The sequence below is a fragment of the Anabrus simplex genome, chromosome 8 (assembly GCF_040414725.1).
Source record: "Anabrus simplex isolate iqAnaSimp1 chromosome 8, ASM4041472v1, whole genome shotgun sequence".
In the NCBI taxonomy this organism is placed as follows: domain Eukaryota; kingdom Metazoa; phylum Arthropoda; class Insecta; order Orthoptera; family Tettigoniidae; genus Anabrus; species Anabrus simplex.
The window spans coordinates 128,602,902-128,624,196 of record NC_090272.1 but is presented as its reverse complement, the minus strand read 5'-3'; the positions used below and the strand labels follow the sequence as shown (position 1 = coordinate 128,624,196).

The 21,295-nt window shown below is 38.5% G+C and overlaps 1 protein-coding gene and 1 pseudogene across 3 annotated transcripts in view; one reads left to right on the top strand and one right to left on the bottom strand.

Moving 5' to 3' along the window:
* Positions 1 to 21,295, bottom strand: part of Ac76E (adenylate cyclase type 2 Ac76E) — a 1,381,264-nt gene that overhangs the window by 95,719 nt on the left and 1,264,250 nt on the right. For all 3 annotated transcript variants that reach the window (XR_011018659.1, XM_068228989.1, XM_068228988.1), the window contains one exon: positions 6,751 to 6,855. Coding sequence is in view for 2 of the 3 variants with exons in the window: in XM_068228989.1 (XP_068085090.1) it covers positions 6,751 to 6,855 (105 nt within the window). In the remaining variant the exon portion in view is untranslated. The remainder of the gene's footprint in view (positions 1 to 6,750; positions 6,856 to 21,295) is intronic.
* LOC137501859 (uncharacterized) lies at positions 546 to 1,763 on the top strand (annotated as a pseudogene).

Below are 21,295 nucleotides of genomic sequence, written 5' to 3'. Positions count from 1 at the left end.
GAAATTATTTTTCAGGATAGACTGGAATATACTACTGAAGAACCATTTTAAAGTAGTGTATGGAATGTTTCTAACAGGTAGGAGCTATTGTTTGCTAGCTGGGTTAATTCCTGGAAACCGGGCTATTGTTTACACGTAAGCAGAGGAAATTCTGCAGTTATTTGTCATTGTTCTTGTCTCTCTTCTTTGCCCTTCCCTCTTCCACTTTCAACTCACTGAATGACCTTGGTCATTAGGGAGCTTTAGTCATTCATTTCGTTTCAATATGCTTAAAACGGAAGTCTCAATTTGTGGGAAGTTGCGAAGTTTTGTTTGCGAGTTTGGTGAAAACATATTCAGTATGGATGGAGTGATATTATTCTGTAAATTGTGTGAGGTGAAAGTTACTGCTGAAAAACGTTTCTCTGTGCAACAACACTGTAATACTGTAAAACATAAGAATTGTGTAACTAGATATTCTGCACTCAAAAAATAGGCAACATCTGCTATTCGAAACCCCGACATCAAGTTCACAGTGTTCATAATTTTCACAATATCTCTGCAAGATGATGGTTTCATCTAATATTCCTTTAAAGAAACTTAATAGCCGAAGATTCAGACAGTTTCTTGAAAAATATACAAAGCATCCTGTTCCCAACGAATCTACTCTCAGGAAAGACTATCTGACCCCTTGTTATGAAGAGATGTTGGATATAATAAGGCATGGCGTGGGAGGCAGTAAGATATGGGTTTCAATAGACGAGACCACAGATGTGGATGGAAGATATGTAGCAAATGTGATCGTTAGCACGCTGAAGGAAGACTGGCCTGGAGATACGTTCCTCCTGACATGTGAAGTGCTAGAAAAGACAAACCATGCCACCATTGCAGTTCTCTTCGACAATTCAATGAACCTGTTGTGGCCAAACGGGGCAAAGAGAGAGCACATTTTTCTATTTGTAACTGATGCTGCTCCGTATATGGTGAAGGCAGCCAAGGGACTTAAAATGCTATATCCGAAAATGATACATGTGACATATCTTGCACATGCCTTGCATAGGGCAGCTGAAGAAGTTAGAAGTAGCTACCCTGAAGTTGATAAATTAATATCGAACTGTAAGAAAGTGTTTGTCAAAGCTCCACTTCGCGTTCAGAAATTTCAAGGAGAAGCACCTTCACTACCTCTACCTCCCAAGCCAGTTATAACGCGATGGGGGACTTGGCTTGATGCCGCAGTGTACTATTGCAACAACTTAGATGTCGTGGAGAAGATCGTGAAGTCTTTTGATCCTGCAGAATCGTCCTCCATAAAAACCACTCAAGATTTATTTTCAAGCACTACATTAAAAGCGGACCTGGCTTATATAAAGTCCAATTTTAATTCTTTATCTGGAGCAATCACGCAACTGGAAGTTTCAGGTGCAGAACTAAGCGATGCACTGGATGTTGTAAAGTGCATTGAACAGAAATTAAAACATGCGAAAGGAACAATAGCTTCTAGGGTGTGTAGAAAATTAGAAAATATACTGGAAAAAAATAGCAGACTTGTGTACCTGCGTGGAATAAGTGACATTCTTTGTAGAAACCCTTCATTTGCATATTTCCAGGAATTTTCTTCAAGTGATTTAATTCTATTTAAGTACGCTTTCGTTACATAATGTGATGTCGAAAGAAGTTTTTCTCGCTGCAAGACGATATTCAGCGACAACAGGAAGGGATTCTCATTCAACAATCTTAAGATGCGTGTGGTCATAAATTGCAACAATTCTGATAATGGAGACTAGATCAGGTATGAAAGTTTCATTCAAATAACATATGTTTTGTATATAAATTAAAACTGATTGAATATTGAACAGGGAAAGTAACTGTAGTGTTTATGTCTTCCACAGAGTCCGTCCTTGCCTAGGAGTATACAGTGTAACCTTAATGAGTTCATGATATAGTCATCATTTTAGTTGATTTTGGGTTAAAGATTTTGAAGAATTAAAGCTTATTAAACTCTAAATTAATTGCAGCCTGTAGCAATCATAGTAAACGTGTTTCTATGTAATGTAGATGCTATTCATTAAGTCATATTTTGAATTTTATAGGTCATATTTTTATGTTTTTTTAGGTCATAAATGCATACATATTTCATACATTTTTAGGTCATAGAAATCTGCCCTCCCAGTAATAACATATTGTAATTAGGATACATCTGAACATAGTTTAAAATTATTGTAGTGTATCATAGTATCTTATTAGAAATTAGCATGCTTATTGTATTATTGTAAAATATTTGCGTAGTATAGTAGAAGTATCTGTAGAAAAAATGTAGTAGTATATTATTTACCTTATTGTTGTGTGATCTTTGTGTACTATCCTCATCAATATTTTTTTCCTTTCATTTTTTTTTGTGCAGAATAAGTTATTTTATTTTTCCTTTTCTTTTCATTTTTCCATAAAGAATGGCTAAGGAGTGCAGGTGTAGGAACTGTAGGTGTGGTCAACCATTAAGGAGTATGAGGAAGGAGTTGGAGAGTTTGAGGGAGAAAATTAGGATTCTCTCAGAAGACAGGAAGGAAGGTAGACCTCCCTCAAACAATGTATAGGATACTGTAGGTGTAAAAGATAGATAGGAGGGGTGATTGTAGAAAACAGGTGGTCTAATGTTTTAAGGGGAAAGATATTGCAGGCTAAGGGCTCTATTCAGGATCAGAATTCAGGACAGGTGTTTGTGAGAAATCGGTACGAGTCATTGCAGGTAGAACAACAGAGGGAAGATGAGGAACAGGGAACTTTTTAAAAGCATTTTTTTAAATTTTCTTCCAAATAAAAGTCAAATATAGGCATCATTGATGGCTTGAAAAGTTGATGTAACAACAAAAGCCAAGCTGAAATTGATCCACCGGTTCAGTCGGATGGAGTAATTGCCACAAAAATAAATGGAAGATTTGTCCATCAAATCTACCTTCATTTGTTTTGGTTACTCAAACTTCTAGCAATGCTACCACTAACAGCAGCCACAAACACTATCTTTCCACCTTGCAGAGGCTCAGGATATATCTGAGTAATTCATCTAGTGAGGTACATTTGACAATTCATTGAGAAGAATGTGTTAGCATCCAGACATTGGTTAATGATTTGGTAAAGGAAAGAACTAACATCTTAACTTTGTTCTGCACATTTCTGGTAAATGTTTTAATAACTTCTGCTATATCTACTGTGTATGTATGTCTATATTAATTAAAAGAAACCATGTCTATAGTCTTTTAAAATGTATTGTGTTTAAACAACCTGGATCAATTTAAGTATGGTGATACATCCATCGGATGAGGACGTTAAGCCTCGAGCAGACCTCTGACCTCTTGGATTTATTCTACATAAGTAGGCTATGTCCTGATGCTGTGTTTTTCCCTCTCCCTATCTCATTATTATCATCATCATCATCATCCCACATCCAGATGTGCAGGTCGCCTATGGGCCTGAAATACAAAGACCTGCACAAGGTGAGCTGAACATATCCTCGGACACTCCTGATACCAAAAACCATATGACAAATCAATCAATCAATCAATCAATCAATCAATCAATCAATCAATCAATCAATCAATCAATCAATCAATCAATCAATCAATCAATCAATCAATCAATCAATCAATCAATCAATCAATCAATCAATCAATCAATCAATCAATCAATCAATCAATCAATCAATCAATCAATCAATCAATCAATCAATCAATCAATCAATCAATCAATCAATCAATCAATCAATCAATCAATCAATCAATCAATCAATCAATCAATCAATCAATCAATCAATCAATCAATCAATCAATCAATCAATCAATCAATCAATCAATCAATCAATCAATCAATCAATCAATCAATCAATCAATCAATCAATCAATCAATCAATCAATCAATCAATCAATCAATCAATCAATCAATCAATCAATCAATCAATCAATCAATCAATCAATCAATCAATCAATCAATCAATCAATCAATCAATCAATCAATCAATCAATCAATCAATCAATCAATCAATCAATCAATCAATCAATCAATCAATCAATCAATCAATCAATCAATCAATCAATCAATCAATCAATCAATCAATCAATCAATCAATCAATCAATCAATCAATCAATCAATCAATCAATCAATCAATCAATCAATCAATCAATCAATCAATCAATCAATCAATCAGGGTGGGCCAATGATCTTCGATGTTAGGCCCCTTAAAACAACAAGCAAGCATAAGGCAGGGTGATGGACTATTACCGTCTCTCTCTTTAATTGCATGTTGGAGAAGGTTGTCCATGAATGGGAAAAAAGTACTTAACTAGAAAGGTTTACTGAAGCAGGTATACATTGGAGGTTCAAAGAATTGTGTCAAGATCAACTGTCTAGCTTTTGTTGATGACTTAGCGATCCTTTCTAAGCTGTAGAACAGAGGAATCTTTTAAAACAACAAGCTGACAAGGCTGGACTTAAGATCTCCTTTGAAAAAAACAAAGTATTTGACCATTATCTTTTCATTGAATTTTGCCTCGCATGTATCCCCTTTTTATGCACGACTTTCTTGGTTAAAAGTAGAGCAGCAGAGGAATCACCATGTATCAACCTTTATCTATCGACTCTTGATGACTGAAAATATACCTGAATATCTCTCCAGTAATTTCCGTTTTCTATCCTCCTTTCATGACCGTGACACGCGATCTGGGTCAACAATTGCAATACCTCCACATCATACATCTGCTTTCAGTAATTCTTTCCTTGTGTCAGGCGCTAGAATATGGAATGCTTTACTCCCTGAAATTAGAAATTGTTCTTCATTAATTACCTTCAAAAGACAGTCTAAAGATTTCCTCTTGAATACGTAGGCTATATCATGTAGTTATGTGTGAATGTGTGAGTGAATGTCTGGAGTAAATTGTTCCCAAAAGTTTACATAAATTACTGTTATATTTTATGAATTCCACCTAGAGTAGTTAATATTGAATTTATTTATTATTTTTCTAATTTTAGACTTAAGATGTAATCTTTTAGTTTTAGACTATATTAAGTTATATTACTATTATATTATATACACTGTGTTAAGTTAGAATATTAAGTTTGGATTCAGTATTAAGCCGCATAATGTGGTTAAGTGTAAGAGAGGGCCAAGAGCCCTAACTTCGCCACAAATAAAGACATCAATAAATAAATAAATATCCCCACAGCTCCACAACAACTAAAGACAAGGTATGGTAAGATTGAACGAGTTAACAGCTTCAGATATCTCAGTGAGATTGTGCAGATGGGATCTAATGAAAGAGAAGTTAACAACAGTAGGTGGGATAGGATGGCTGCAGCATTTTGCAGAACACATGACCTGTACAAGGAAAACGCAAATTCAGTGCAAACTAAATTCAGACATTACAACACAGTGATTAAACCTGAATGTCTCTATGGAAGTGAATGCCTTTGAGTTACTAGAAAGGCTGGTCTGAGAGAAACTGAGACATTTGAGAGGAAGATCCTTCAAAAGATAATGGCCCAAAGATCTTGACTGGACAATACAGCTTGTGAGGATGAGAGGATCTATATCAGAAAACCAAATGACTGATGGAACCCATCAAGAAGCAATGACTCAAGTTTTATGGCCACCTATTTAGAATGGATGACAAGCAGTTGACTAAGAAAGCTGTTACCATACTTGTTAGTGGACCTAACCCATGCAATAAGTGGTTTGTGGAGGTCAGAAAGGATCTGAAAAAAATTGGACTAAATCATTAAGACACTGTTAACAGAACCAAGTACCGAGACCAGATCAATAACTTCAAGGGCTTTCATAAAGAAGAACAGCAGAACAGTGGGTGAACAGCAGTAAGTAGACAGGCTGCCAAAGCAAGAATGAAACGATACTGAGCTGCAAAGAAAGCTTCTAAAAGTGTGTAAATGCTACTTATTATGATCTTTAATGGCCATAAACAACGAAACAATATATATATATAAATCTATTGATAATCATTTCCTTTGTCTTGGTTTTATAATTATTTTTTCTTCTCAATGTTGTTCCTGTCACAATATCGTATCCATCTTTCTGAATCTTGCTCTCCACTTTGTCCAATCTGTAGCATCAGCAGGACAGACACCAACAGCTTGCATGTCTTCTTGCAAGCAGTCCATCCAACTCTTCCTCAGTCGACTTGGGCATCTCTGTACAACTGGATTGAGCATATGCTCAATTCGCAATACTTTTAGTGTCCACTGTGACCATGTGACCATACTGAGTACAACTGATTCCCTCCTCTTATCATGAATGGAGGTGATTGTGAAGGTGTCCCGCAGTTTCATTTCTGATATGATCAAGTCGTGTTATTCCCATGGACCATCTCATCATACACAATATCTCTATTATGTGAAGCATCTGTTCATTTCTATTGCTGACCAGCATTTAGACTCATAGAAAGCCACTGGACATCTCCGACTTGAAGCACAGGGGGATAGTTAAATAACATGGTGCAAGATTTCATGTTTAAGTTGCGTTTGCATTTAATGTACATTGTGAATGGGTCATTAACTTTGTTCATGGCTGTGGATGGTGGGATTTGAACCTACCCTCTTCTGAATGCAAGTTTAGAGCAATACAACCCATACCACTTAGCCATTCTCTCAGTTTCCAGCGATTAGGTTCTGTAGCTTGATGCATTTGGATGGTAATTTCTCAGTTTGTTATAAATTTCTGTTTGCATTATCTTATTTCTAAAAAGTACGACAGAAGTATAAATGAAACTCACCCCACTTCCTTCTTCTTTGCCTGGTCGCAACCCTGATGCCAACATATAAGTGCTGCCAATTGTCTTGATCTTTTCTATGCAGCTGAACTTGGGTTTAAGCAGCAACTGTAGAAAGAATAAATATTTAAAGCAGAAATTCTCACCAAATTTTATGATTTCAGCCATATTTTCTTGTCAAGAATGGAGATGGAATGAAAATGAGGTAAGAAATGGAGCTAAATTAATTGTACAAAATGTGAATAAACAATTTAGAGGCTACAGTTATATTTATTTAAAATATGTTCTTATACAGTGTGATTCAACAGTCCCTTCCAATATCGTTTTCTACAGCCCAACGAACATGCACATGGTTATAGGGGTTTTATTCCCCTGCAGGTGTACTGTATGGTACTAATGTTTAGTGAGCACATTTTGCACATGATTCTGAACCCTAGTGAAATGTTATATCATCTGTTTGCAAAACATAGAAAGGCCTTGACATGTCTCCGACATCTTGATTTATCAGTTTCATTGTTTCGTTGTGTAAAAAGGTTGAAACCGGTACTGTAGATTGAATTTTACATAAATAAATTTGTATTGAAAAGGTGGAAACTTTCTTGTCTATCCCTTTCAGACCGAGTACGCACAATTGTGCGGGTTCGTATTTTAGTTATCCCTGACCGTATTTGATGTTTTTTCGGCGCTACACCGGACTGCAGTGATTGTGCAGGACACGTGGCGTGTATTTCAATTGATTTTAGTATGCGCTTGACCGCCAGGACGAAGGAAGAAGAGTTTAAAAAGCACAGTTGATCGGCGAGATGGCAGGAAGCAGTAGTGCCGAAGGTAAGTATTTATTTACTCCGTTTATATTAATCTAGAAGCTTTACTGAATACCGGAATATATTCAATGAAGTGTGTACATTGGTTAGTGAACGTAAATTTTGAAACTACACCATCGTACGTGATACAACGAGGTTTTGAATTTTGATACGCACAATTGTGTGGGTCCTGTTTTTCGGATGTTAGTTTTTATTTTGTAAAATAAACTATTAATATGTGTATTGAGGAGCATTTTAGTCAGTTCTTGACGTACAAACAAAAATTCACACCTCCAGTTTTCTTTCAGGTCTGAAAGGGCTATAACATGTCTCTGACATGGCACACTCCACAATCCTGTACGGAAGGGTGAACGGTTCGAACGAGAGACAAACCGCGCCCTCTCAGTACAAAAGAGATATAAGAAAAGGGAAACTCGATCACAAAACCTACAACAGTGTCATATCGAAGTGTGTAATCAATAAAGTGTAGATGTCTAGTGTTCCGTGTGATAAAGAAAAGAATATGAGAATAATTTAAATATGGGTGAAAAGCCATAAAGGCAATGCAGTTCACGAAGGCTTGGAACAAGCCAGGTCATGGCGAAATATTAGGACACATCACAGGATGTTTGTACTGGCCTTATTATTGGTATGTAAATATTCTAAGATCGGTAGCTGGGAACTTCAAAGAAGCACGTAGGCAATGGAAATATTCATGTTCTCTATGTTTCTAGGAGGAGCAAGGGCTGACGATGCACAATACACAGCCTCTCTCAGCCAAATATCAAACCCAACCTTCTTGTGGTGCTCTCTGTTATCACAGATTGGGTCAATGACGACCGAGTACCGGCGGTATAACCGAAGTATACACTGGTAAGAAGAGGAGAGGAAATGCTCTTTCTTCAGTATATACACCAACGTTTGTGTAAAGGCCAGTGCCTTGGCTTTAAGGTGGCAGCCCTACCAAGGCACTCAGAGTTTATGGGCCAATAACTCGTAAGCTCTTAAATAAACCTATTAAAGAAACAGAGATGAGAAATACCCGTACGGACAGAAAGCTGACGACCTTTGGCACAAAACAGGTAACACGATTTGGATGTTGGAATGTTCGTACAATGAGAGAACCTGGGAAACTGAAACAGATCATCAGAGAAATGGAGAATTACCGACTGGATTTTCTTGGTTTAAGTGAAGTGAGGTGGGATGACTTTGGAGAAATGAAGTGCCGGAATGGAATGATCCTCTTGTACTCAGGGCGAGACCATGTAGAGGTTTCAAGGGATGGTGTTGGAATGTTGCTGAGCAAGAGAGCAAAGCAGGGACTCCTGGAATGGCACCGTATATCAGAGCAAATTATCATAGCTCGTTTTCAGAGTAATATACGCAATATTTGCATAGTGCAGTGCCATCTGAAGAGACAGTGAAGCAAATTCTATTCAACATTAAAAGGCGTTTTAAAGAAAATAAAATGGAAAGAAGTTGTTCTGCTCATGGGATATTTTAACGCAAAAGTGGGAAAAGATAATGAAGGAGTGGAACACATTATGGGAAAGCATGGGTGTGGTGATCGGAATGAGAACGGTGAATTATTCATTAACTTGTGTGCAGAACATGATCTGGTTATTGGAGGGACGCTTTTCCCACATAAGGAGTGCCTCAAAGTCACATGGGTGTCGCCCGATCATCGCACAGAGAATCAAACTGATCATGTGGCAGTAAGTCATAAATGGAGGGGCTCGCTTCATGATGTGAGAAATAAGAGAGGAGCAGATGTTAGATCTGATCATCACTTGGTGATGGCTTGGTTTAAATTCAAGATATCAGCAAACAAGAATTTTCCAGAGGTGAAGTAGGCTTTATGGCATTGGTAAGCTGAAAAAGGAACCAATAGTAGAAAACTTTAAGTTACAGTTGAAAAACCGGTTTGAAGTCTTAAATCTAGAAGCAATTGAAGGAGTAGAGAAAACATGGGAAGCCATTAAAAAAGACTTTAACAGAGACCTGCGAAGAGGCTTAGGTCATAGAGAGTTGCTGAAGAAAGACTGGATGTCAGAAGAGACATGGGGGAAGATTAAACAGAGGAGGGAGACGAAACAACTTATCCTCAACTCTAAGACAAGGCATATAAAAAGAGAACTCGAGAACGAATACAGTGAGTTAGACAGACAAGTAAAGAGGAGTGCTTGCAATGACCAACGTAGGCAGGTCGAAGAATACACAAGCCAAGCCGAAATAGCCATAAGTAGAGGTGATGTAAAGGAAACTGTATCGGATAATGGGGACATTATCTAAGAGGAGTCATAGGCAGAATTGTCCCATTCGTAGTAAAGGAGGGACTATGCTTATTGGAGAACATGAACAATTAGCTAGATGGAAAGACAATTTTGAGGGAATACTCAACCGAGGAAATGATCAGGTAGATGGAGTCGAAGAAGAGGAATGGTATGGTGATGCTCGTATGCGTGTTGATGAGCCTTCAATAGAGGAGATTAGAAAAGCGCTTAAACATATTGAAAGCGGGAGTCTCCTGGGCTAGACAACATTCCACCCAAAGCCTTAAAAGTTGAAATAGATGTAACAGCTGCAGCATTACATATCTCATTCAAGAAAATTTGGGAGGAGGAAACAATGCCAAAGGAATGGAAGAACGGACTCACAGTTAAGCTGCCTAAAAAGGGAGAAATAAGCAACTGCAACAACTGGAGAGGAATTACATTACTATCTATTCCCAGTAAGGTAATCACCCGTATCATCCTCAACTGCATTAAAACAACAATTGAGCAGAAGCTAAGGAAGGAGCAGGTTGGCTTCTGGGAGAGTCGCAGTTGTGTAGACTTGATTAACTCTCTTTGGATCATCATTGAGCAGAGTTGTGAAAGGAACTCTAATACATATATGCTCTTCATGGACTTTGAAAAGACTTTCGACTCAGTTGATAGGGACGTCATGTGGCGCCTGTTACTGAAATACGAAATTTCATGGAAGATAGTCAACCTGATTAAGGAGACATACAATGGCTATGAGTGTTGGGTGGTTCATGAAGGCAAGCTAACAGAAGCATTTGGGGTGACCTCCGGAGTTAGGCAGGGGTGTATCCTGTCGCCTATCATCTTCCTTCTGGTGATAGATGATATTATGAGGATGTGTACGCAGAAAAGAAGGGGTTTATAGTGGGGACTGCTAGAGAGACTGGAAGATCTGGACTATGCAGACGATATTTGCTTGCTGACACACGCCTTTCAGCATATGAAAGAGAAACTCAAAGAGCTAGAAACTGAGGCATGAAAAACAGGGCTCAAGATTAATTCCAGTAAGACTAAAGATATGAGGCTGTTCTCAAATACCCAAGAACAATTTTGTCTAGATGGACAGGAAATTGAAAATGTAGACCAATTTTTCTACCTGGGAAGTATGGTAGACAAACAAGGCGGGGCTACGGAGGATGTTAAGTCATGCATAAGGAAGGCTAATGGTGCATTTGTACATCTCTATCCACTGTGGAAAAACCGTGCCATATCTCAACGAACGATATTGAGGATCTTCAACAGTAACGTCAAGTCAGTCCTCCTCTATGCATGTGAGACCTGGAAAGTCACTACAAGAGTTATTAAGATGCTGTAGACCTTTTTAAACTGGTGTCTGCACAGGATCTTAAACATTCATTGGCTGGACATGATTAGTAACGAAGATCTATGGGAAGTGACAGGGGAAACACCCATTGGAAATCAGATCAAACAGTGGAAGTGGAGGTGGATAGGAAACATATTGAGAAAGCAGGATGGAGCCATTGAGAAGTAAGCCCTGGAATGGAATCAACAGGCACAACAAGAGCGAGGCCGACCACGGCAGACCTGGAAGAGATCCGTATTGGAGGAGGCAAGTGAGGCAGGAAAGACCTGGGGAGAACTACATCAGATGGTCCGCAGCAGAGTCTGTTGGCGAAAATTCATCGAAGCCCTACGCTCCTGAAGGAGCCACAGGAAATAAGTCAAGTCAAGTATGTTTCTAGAAAACACGATAGTAATATCTTCCCTTGGTGAGGGAAATGTCAGCCAATGAGGAAGGGCCAACTCAGAATCACGAGCAGGGCAAAGTTGATTCCCAAATATTAGGTTCAAGAAAAATAACAGATTATTTAAGGAGGTAAAGAGGCAGTCAGTCAGAATCTTAGAGTTAGAGAGGTTGGTCGAGTGACGGTCCGTGGAGGAGGTCGAGAAGTTAGTCTATAGAACTCACGGGAGATTGTTCGAGGGAGGACCAAGAGAGGTTGATCTGAGAACTTGACGGGAATGAGCTCAAGAAAGAAAGGGACTTGTTAGACTTGCACGGGAACTTGGTTATGTTTTTGTTAAGTTATCAGATATACTAGCCACAAAACAGTCCACACTGGACAAAAAACTTGAAGTACTTTTAGACAAAGCTAATTCAGTCAAACAGACTGGAAATCAAGAACCTGAAAACAGTCTTTTGGCTCAGTTCCATCCTCCTTTGATCAATCTCTCCAACATAACCTTGGATGAGGATGAAAGGGCTATTCTCAAAAAAGGTCCTAAGCACAACTAGCCATGTCCAAACCCCGTCAATATGGTTACAAACTTGTCATTGAGTCAGAGATGTCTATTAGTAAAATGCCACATGACCTCCAAGAGGAAGTCAGATTTGATGTTAAAAAGCAACGTAAAAAAACTTTTCTTTCTGATAAACGTGCATTAGGCCCTAATAATAATAATAATAATAATAATAATAATAATAATAATAATAATAATAATAATAATAATAATAATAATAATAATAATAATAATAATAATAATAATAATAATAATAATAATAATAATAATAATAATAATAATAATAATAATAATAATAATAATAATAATAATAATAATAATAATAATAATAATAATAATAATAATAAAGTGGGTGCTTATTTGGGGAGACAGAGGGATTTGCAGTTGCTATACAAGACCAAGTAATAGCTACAAACAATTACAAAAAGTACATCATCAAAGACACCAGCGTACTCTCCGACAAATGCAGACGATGCTCCGTTCATCTCGAGACCATCGACCATATCACTGCGAGCTGCCCAGTACTTGCCCCCGTAGAATACACGAGACGACACAATCTTGTCTCGGGAATCATACACCAGGCACTTGCTCAGGAAAACCAATTAATTCAGGAGCGTATCCCTTATTACAAGTACCATCCAACACCATTCCTGGAGAACGAGTCGATTAAGCTTTATTGGGACACTGCTGTAGTGACAGACAAAAAAGTCAACCATAACAGGCCAGACATCATACTGGTAAACAAGAAAACTGGGACGACTTTCATTATTGACATCGCTATCCCCAATGACACCAACATTGACAGGAAGTACAGTGAAAAAATCTCCAAGTACAAAGAACTTGGAGAAGAGATAAAGAGGATCTGGAAGATGAAACTGGTACGAATAGTTCCTGTGATTCTGTCAGTCAACGGCCTCATTCCACATACACTTCACAAGAGTCTGCGAGAACTGGGTCTTCCACCGAACATCTACAAAATTATGCAACATTCTGTCCTCCTGTCAACATGCAACATTGTGCGATCGTTCCTCTCGCAAGAATGAAGATCCCATGATCTACAGTTTTGTATATACCTGTACATCAACGTTTGTATTATAATGTGTAAATACTTTAATTATGTAAGGCACTTGGTGCATCCCGTGCCCCATTACTACCCATATTTCCTGTGGAGAAGTGTATTAATAATAATAATAATAATAATAATAATAATAATAATAATAATAATAATAATAATAATAATAATAATAATACAGATCCTTATAAAGTAAATAAGAAAATTCAGGTCCTCAAGAGGAAGGTATCTGCTAATAACCTTATCATCACAAAAGCTGATAAGGGCAATACTACCGTAGTTATGGATAAAACGGAGTATACACAGAAAACCAAAGCCCTTTTTAATAATGATCCTTTTTCAATTATAAAGAAGGACCCTACACAAATCATTCAAAGACAGCTAAAACAAATCCTGAAGGATTCTTCCTTCCTTTTTACGGAACAAGAAAAACAAAAGTTAATAACCATGAACCCGAGTTTGCCGACAGCGAGATCACTTCCCAAGATTCACAAGGCCGGTGTCCCCATTCGACCTATTATAAATTACAGGTCCAGTCCTCTTTACAAGCTAGCGCAGTTTATTCAAACGTTTCTTGCTAAAAATTACAAGTTTTCTTCGAACAACTCGATTAAGAACACCACGGAATTAATTAATAAATTGGATAGTTTTGTTCTTCGTCGTTATCACACTATGCATTCTTTCGATATAGTTAACATGTTTCCCAGTATAAGTACCAAGGAGCTTCTTCCTATCATTAAGAAGAATCTTCTTGCCAATAGTCAACTAAGTAACTGGAAGTTTTAAATTTTATGAGTCTTCTTAACTTGCTAATTAATAATAATTACTTTACTTTTGATAATACCATTTATAAGCAGAATGGTCTGGCAATGGGGTCACTGGCCTCCGGGATTTTGGCAGAGATTTACTTAGACCACTTAGTAAATAATGCTATAAGCAAACATTTAATCTTCAGTAATATATATTTCTGGGACAGATTTGTGGACGATACCTTCGTAATTCTAGATGAATGGTCCACAGATGCAAAAGCTACTCTTGACAATCTTAACAGTTTAGATCAGAATATAAAGTTTACCTTAGAATCCGAGAATAATAATCGTTGAATTTTTTGGACCTAACGGTTACTTGTTCACTTTCTTCCTTTTCATATAATATCTATAGATAATATCTATAGAAAGCCTACTCAGTCTGCTGTCACCATCAGGAACAATTCTTCACATCCTCAGGCCCATAAAAATGCCACATATAATAGTCTGGTTGACAGAGCCTTTAGAGTTCCTATGCCGGAAAAGAATCTGAATAAAGAATTAAATTTAATCCGGGCGATAGCTAGAAACAATGGTTTTAAGAATGCTTTCATTGATAGAATTGTTAACAAGTTTAAGTACCGTCCTAATACCACCCTTTCGAGAGAAAAACCCAAAGTTAATCATTTTTCTACTTTTACCTTTACAAATAAAATACACAGCATCACCAACATCTTCAAAAAGCATAACACTAAGATTTCTTACAGAACTGATAATAGAAGTATCGACATCCTGCATAACTCCACTTCCTTAAATAGCAATAATGTTTTTCATAGTTATGGAGTATACAGATTATGCTGCCATGGCTGCAGCAGTTCTTATCTTGGACAAACAGGGCGTAACTTTAAAATTAGATATGCGGAACACGTTAATGGCGTTAGGTACAATAGGTTTTCAGCAATGGGGCAGCATATGAAAGATTTTCAACATAATTTTACTAGCATTGATCAGGATCTCACAGTTTTACAGGTTATTAATAAAGGTACTTTGCTTGACATCACTGAGAGCTGTTTTATTCACCTGGATCAATACTTTAATGCTGGTTTGAATCTTAATGATATTTCTGAGAAACCAAGAGTATTGTTCGATTTTTTGATATCGTTTTTCAGACTCAGAAAAGCTTCCAATAGCAAATTAGTTTTTCATAGCATACAAAAAACGTTCTCATGCCACACCCTCTTGCCGCATTGCCCTGCATAATTCCTCTCCCTCTTCCCTCCTTCCTTCATTGCCATTGGCTCCGGGCCCCTCCTACTCCTTTTCAGTTCCTCCCTTGTTCTGCTTCCCCCTCCCTTCCCCTCCAACGCGAGTGCATTGGTCACGGTGTCTTGCGGCTCTCAGTGTCTTCCCTAACGTCTAATAACACATAATATATACGCTCCCAGAGGTGAGTCTCTTATTCACGTAAATTTTTACGACAAGATTTTTAAAGGGTTATAAATTTCATGTTGTTGGTCCGTATTGAACTGAGAATAAGATTTTTAAAAAAAGCCTTTCTTGACATTTTTTCTTTTTTATTTGCTTCAGGTCCTAATTTGAACCAAGAACAGTAGGCCTACCCTGGAAACACGGCGTCCACCAATTTTTCATTAAAAAGATCTTGCTATCTAATACTTAAAGAAAGCGGCTAAGTTAGAGAAGACATATGTTTTATCACGAATAATAGGAAGTTGTTACGTCTTATGACTGGTTGTGTTATTTTAATGACAGCCATTTTTAACCAATAGAAAAATGGTTTCTTAATTCTTGCACCGGTTACTCTAATACTCAGTGAATGTTTAGCAAGAAAACCTTTTATATATATGTTCTTACAAAATTAAAATTATGCTCTCGGACTTTTATGATAGTGAAGTATTGGTTTTTTGTCCTCAAATTTAATCTGCTCGCACATGGTTTAATATTTTTAGATTTAGAGGACTTTTATCAAGAGGACATATATTCATAGTTTTAAGACAGTTGGTGCTATTTTTTAAGTTTAGGTCATAGGTTAATGTTTATGGATCCCGTTTTTAATTAGGTCTTGCCAGTTTTGTAAAATTTGTATGTACTTTATGCATTGTTTATTGTAACTTTGTCTATGTATATTTTTCTTATTTTTGGCTGATGATGATGCACACCAGCATCGAAACCGGTACCGAGTATAATAAAATGTTATAATTTTTCTTATAACATTATATGGTATTGAATAGGTGGACCTCTTTTGTTTCCATTAGAAACTTGGTTATGAGTAACCACGGCAGAGACGAATAACTGAAGTAGCAACATATGCAGTGAAGTAAGAGTCCAAGCTTATTAGGAATTTGGACTACTCACAAGGCAAGTGAATCATGACTCTAGTAAAGCATCCTTCAGGGCTTCTTAAAAGGAGTTATCCCAGTTGTTATAGGAAAGAACTACCAAGGACTAGTAGGTCTCAGTAGCCAACAGATTAGTCTGACTGTAATTCTAGAGCATCGTACGGGCAGGTGAAGGCAGCCTACTACAGGGAAGAGTAACGCGACGTGAGAAGGTGTAGAGTTTAAAAGAACTGCATTCCCTTGGCAGTTAATGAGGTGTGAAGTTCTGAAATGCTCGAGTGCCAGTGCGTACAAGAGGAACGAGGAGAAAGAAGAGAGAAGACACCACAAGGAAAACTTCTCTCTCGGAAGATAAGTATTCACTGAAACAGACATTTTAAGGAGCCAGGGGAACCAAGGGCCAGCTCTGTGGTGTAGGGGTAGCATGCCTGCCTCTTACCCGGAGGCCCCAGGTTCGATTCCCGGCCAGTCCAGGGATTTTTACCTAGACCTGAGGGCTGGTTTGAGCTCCACTCAGCCTACGTGATTAGAATTGAGGAGCTATCTGACGGTGAGATAGTGGCCCCTGTCTTCAAGCCAATAATAACGGCCGAGAGGATTCGTCGTGCTGACCACACGACACCTCGTAATCTGCAGGCCTTCGGGATGAGCAGCGGTCGCTTGGTAGTCCAAGGCCCTTCAAGGGCTGTAGTGCCATGGGGTTTGGTTTGGGTAAAGGAATCAAGGACTTCTTAGGTAGCTTTGCAGTGTTATAAGGTTAGGAAGTTCCCTTATTGAGAAGAGAGAATACATTTATACCTAACTGTGTAAATTTCTGTATATATGTTTGTTTTATAAAACATTTAGTAATTCTAATATACCTTAGCTCGGCAGAAGGCCATCTAATTTGGTGTCATTATTGTATCGGACAGTTGTGTATCGAACCCATTCCAGTCCCCAGCCTGTCCCATCCTTAGGATACGACAACCTTGAAATCATGTAGCAATGTCCTTTTACCATATAACTAATGTTAATATGTTGTGCCTCATGACTGGGTGTGGTGGAGAGGGGAATCAATGCATGAAACTAGGTAACAGTGCAGTAATTAATGTCTTAAACACTGAAGCGGATGGCGTATGTACTCTGCTCTTGTCGTACTACCAGCATGTTTCCAGCAGTGTAGCATAGCGGATTTGGTTAGGCGTTTGTCTAGCAATTGATAGAATGTGCCAGCGGCAGTTCGAATCCTGCATCGTTCAAATACACGATGTTTGAAAACATAAACACAGGCCCACGCTTGCCACATTCAAACAGTAGAATGATGCTGTTATTCATCTTGTGTCCTGTGCATACTCGCTGGTTAGGGCCTGAATTTACTGTAATCTCTGCTGTCGTTCAGCATGTTTTCCACAGAGGAATATCTTCGTTGCCAGGACAAAACCTCCTATGTGATAATATGTTTTGGAGATATACTGACCCGCAGCACATACGTTGTGAAGAGCGAGAATGCCTTGACAATATGTACACGATATTGCACCTTAGATGACAGAACCTTACCAGCCAAAGTTCTAAGCTAAAATTATTTCATATAGGAGGTTTTGTCCTGGCAGCGACGATATGTTGACATGCTCCTCATTTATGGGGAAGCAAGGCAAGATGTGTGCAAAGTGACACCCAGCTGCTACGACATTCCACCGTGTTGAAAGATGCCGAAGGACAAAAGGCGTGATTTCCAACCAGCCACCAGTCCACGATAGGCCCATTTCATCAGGTGAAACAGAAGAGGCCATTCTGGAGGCAGCTTGTAATAATCCACACATCAGTACAAGGGCAATAGCATGACAGGTGAACACCAGCCAGCCGTTCGTCTGGCGAATACTGCATGAACATAAATTTCACCCATACCATCTTGAGCTACACCAAGAGCTACTTGGGTGGGATTTCGAAGTGTGAATGGAGTTCTGTCGGTGGCTGTTAGGCAGGCTGGACAATGATGCAGCATTCGCATCACATATCTTGTTCTCGGACAAATCGTGCTTCCACAATAATGGGGACATCAATCGCGACAACATGCACTACTGGAGTCTGGACAATCCTTACTGGGTGCGACAGGCAGCCCATCAAGTACGATTGGAAGTAAATGTTTGGTGTGGAATCTTGGGGGATTGCCTAAGTGGACCTTATTTCTTTGAAGACCATTGGATGGGCCCAAGCTACTTGCACTTTCTGCTACAGGAACTCCCACTGCTGCTGGAGGATGTGTCCTTGCATGATCATTTGACGATGTGGTTGCATTAGGATGGAGCTCCACCGTATTCGAGTTTGCCAGTTCATAACCATCTGAACGAGGATCTAACATGGAAATGGATAGGACGAGGAGGCCCTGTTTCTTGGCCAGTCAGATCACTGGATTTAATGCCATTAGACTTCTTCTTGTAGGAACATTTGAAGAACGTTGTTTACACTCAAGCGCCGGAAAACCCCGACCAGCTCCAGCAACTCATCATGGATGCCTGCCGAGTATTTACACTTGGAATGCTTCAGCACGCAAGATGATCTATGGGACACCGGGCCCGAATGTGCATAAACCAAAATGGTCATGACATCGAGCATTTGTTGCGGTAAAACAGGGCAGTTGTGTTCCTATTATTTCCGGTCTGTATGTTTCCGGCCTGCTAACTGATCGGTCCTTCTTTGCGCCATAAACACATTCATTCACACACAATTTGCATGAAAGCAGGCAATGAACTTATATTGCGTGCGGAACGTATTTAAAAAGTATTTAAAAAATTTGTAATCTTTGCCCAGGACTTGAACCGTCCACCTGACATGCAAGCCTTCTCTGCCACACCTTTACCAACTACACTACGGTTCTGTAGTGCACACTGGGCAGCTTATAGCAATTATTAGGTTTACTGTGGTCACAATATCAATTTAGTGTCTTGCCGGCATGTCAGGTTCATATGATCTAGAAGGCACAAGCACGTCTTCCAGTGTTTAATGCAGGTATAATATTATGGCATCCTATCATGGTGAGGCGGTAAATACCAAGATATCCGGTTGTGTCATCTGAGCATAATGGCAGGGCAGATGTTTTCAGGATGGAATGAATATTGTGGGTTGCATGATACTACATTGGAAGGAGCGGCTGAATCACACTGTATATAGTGTATAGTTAAAATAGAACCTTACATTAAAATGAAATCAAATGATATACATGTACAGATATTTTCCTTTTGAACTTTGGTTGCCAATTATCAGACATGAGTAAATTTGATATACTATAAAATGTATACTTTTTCAGCTAGAGAGGTAAATTTAATTTCTTTAAAAACTATCATTGCACCCTCTATTGAAAGGAACAAAAAAAAAACAGAAAAATAATGTTGGCAACATGTGGCATGGTTTCCTGAGCTGCATCATGTTATGTACATATATATACTTAGGAGATAAAGAAATACAGTGCATTGATCAAATTCAGCAATCCGATGGATTTTGTCCAGAAGCATGCCACACCTAGGACATTTTCAATAGGAAGGATCAACAGATTGTTTTATCAGGCTTGTGCTATTGTCGCTGTTGTTCAAAATGTTGGGAGCATTCATGGTCAATACATCACCACATCAGCTGATCAAACGCAGCATTCTCCCAGTTGCAGACGTAAATTTGGTACTTCTTCATTTTAAAGTTTAGAATGTCCTGGTATTACTTTCGCTGTCCTCTCCAATTACATTTTCCATTTTTTAAATTGAGAATACATTACTTGCTTTGGAAGGCATGTGTTGGGCATGTAGGTGATGTGACTGGCCCATTAACCTTTTCATTGCTGAGATAAATTCTCTCTTGTAAAAGCCCTGTGCTGAATTATTTTTAATAATTAACTTCAATACATAAAAGTCGGAAATAAGATGGGAAAAGCCAGAGGGTTCTTGCCTGCTTGTCGTATATTTTTATACTAAATATGGAAGCTCCTAAACTGATTTTTCTAACTCAAAATTAGCTATATGTTGTGCAGGAAATTCAAGGTTGTCCAACATAAAAGGCCAACAATTGAAAAAATCGAACTAATAATTAAAAATAACAGTAGAAAGCTCAACTTACATGTCTCAGTGGCTACAGGTGGTCCTAGCTGTCCACTTCCAAGCACCGATATATAACTAAACTGAAGACAATAACTTCAGGGGTGTCTAAAATGAGTAAAAATGTATCTAAATTTTACGATAAAATATTATTCAAGATAAAACACTGAGAATGCATTAAAAATTCCTATACATTTTGGTTTGATATCAAAATAAAAAATGGTCCAGACCAGTTAATCAAGGGTTGTACAAAACTGGTAATTCCAAAATTGTGGGTAGCCTACATTTTTTTCAAATCGCATGTCTTCTTTGGAAGTGTTCATTTGCACGAAACAAGTTCATCTCCTTCAATACCTTACTAGGGTATGGTAGTTTCTGAAGCAGGGGTGTACACAGAGTCCAACGTTGCATTTTTCACACATATATCTACTTTCTTTCCTCTTTTTATCATCAAGCGTGGTGTTTGAACACACATGGCAGTACCTGGCAGGAAATCTCTTCTTCGGGGTGGGTGGTGCAGGGCAAGGAAAATGTCTCTCTGTCAGTCTAAGCGGTTTGTCCCTGGCTGGTTGGACAACTTCTGTACTTTCATTATAATCGGTGGTGTCATCACTATCATCATTATTCTCGAAATCACTAAAATCGGAATATTCATCTTCCGATTCTAATGTGGATAGCACTCTTACAACCTCGGATTTGGTAAGATCACGCGCTTTACTGGCGGTTGACATACCGTAGCTTACTCATCCCTGACACGGGCCTCACTGCTAGCTTGCACGCCGGGCATACCGCAGAGCAGCTCGTAAAGCAGAGTGTCGTATTTATCTCAATAACTCACGAATGAATCAACAGATTGTCATTTCGTAAGCTCCTATCTACTGCAGAGAGATGCGTGTATCCGCCCACGGAGTTTGAATGACTTCTTATGTCAACATTGGGAGTAT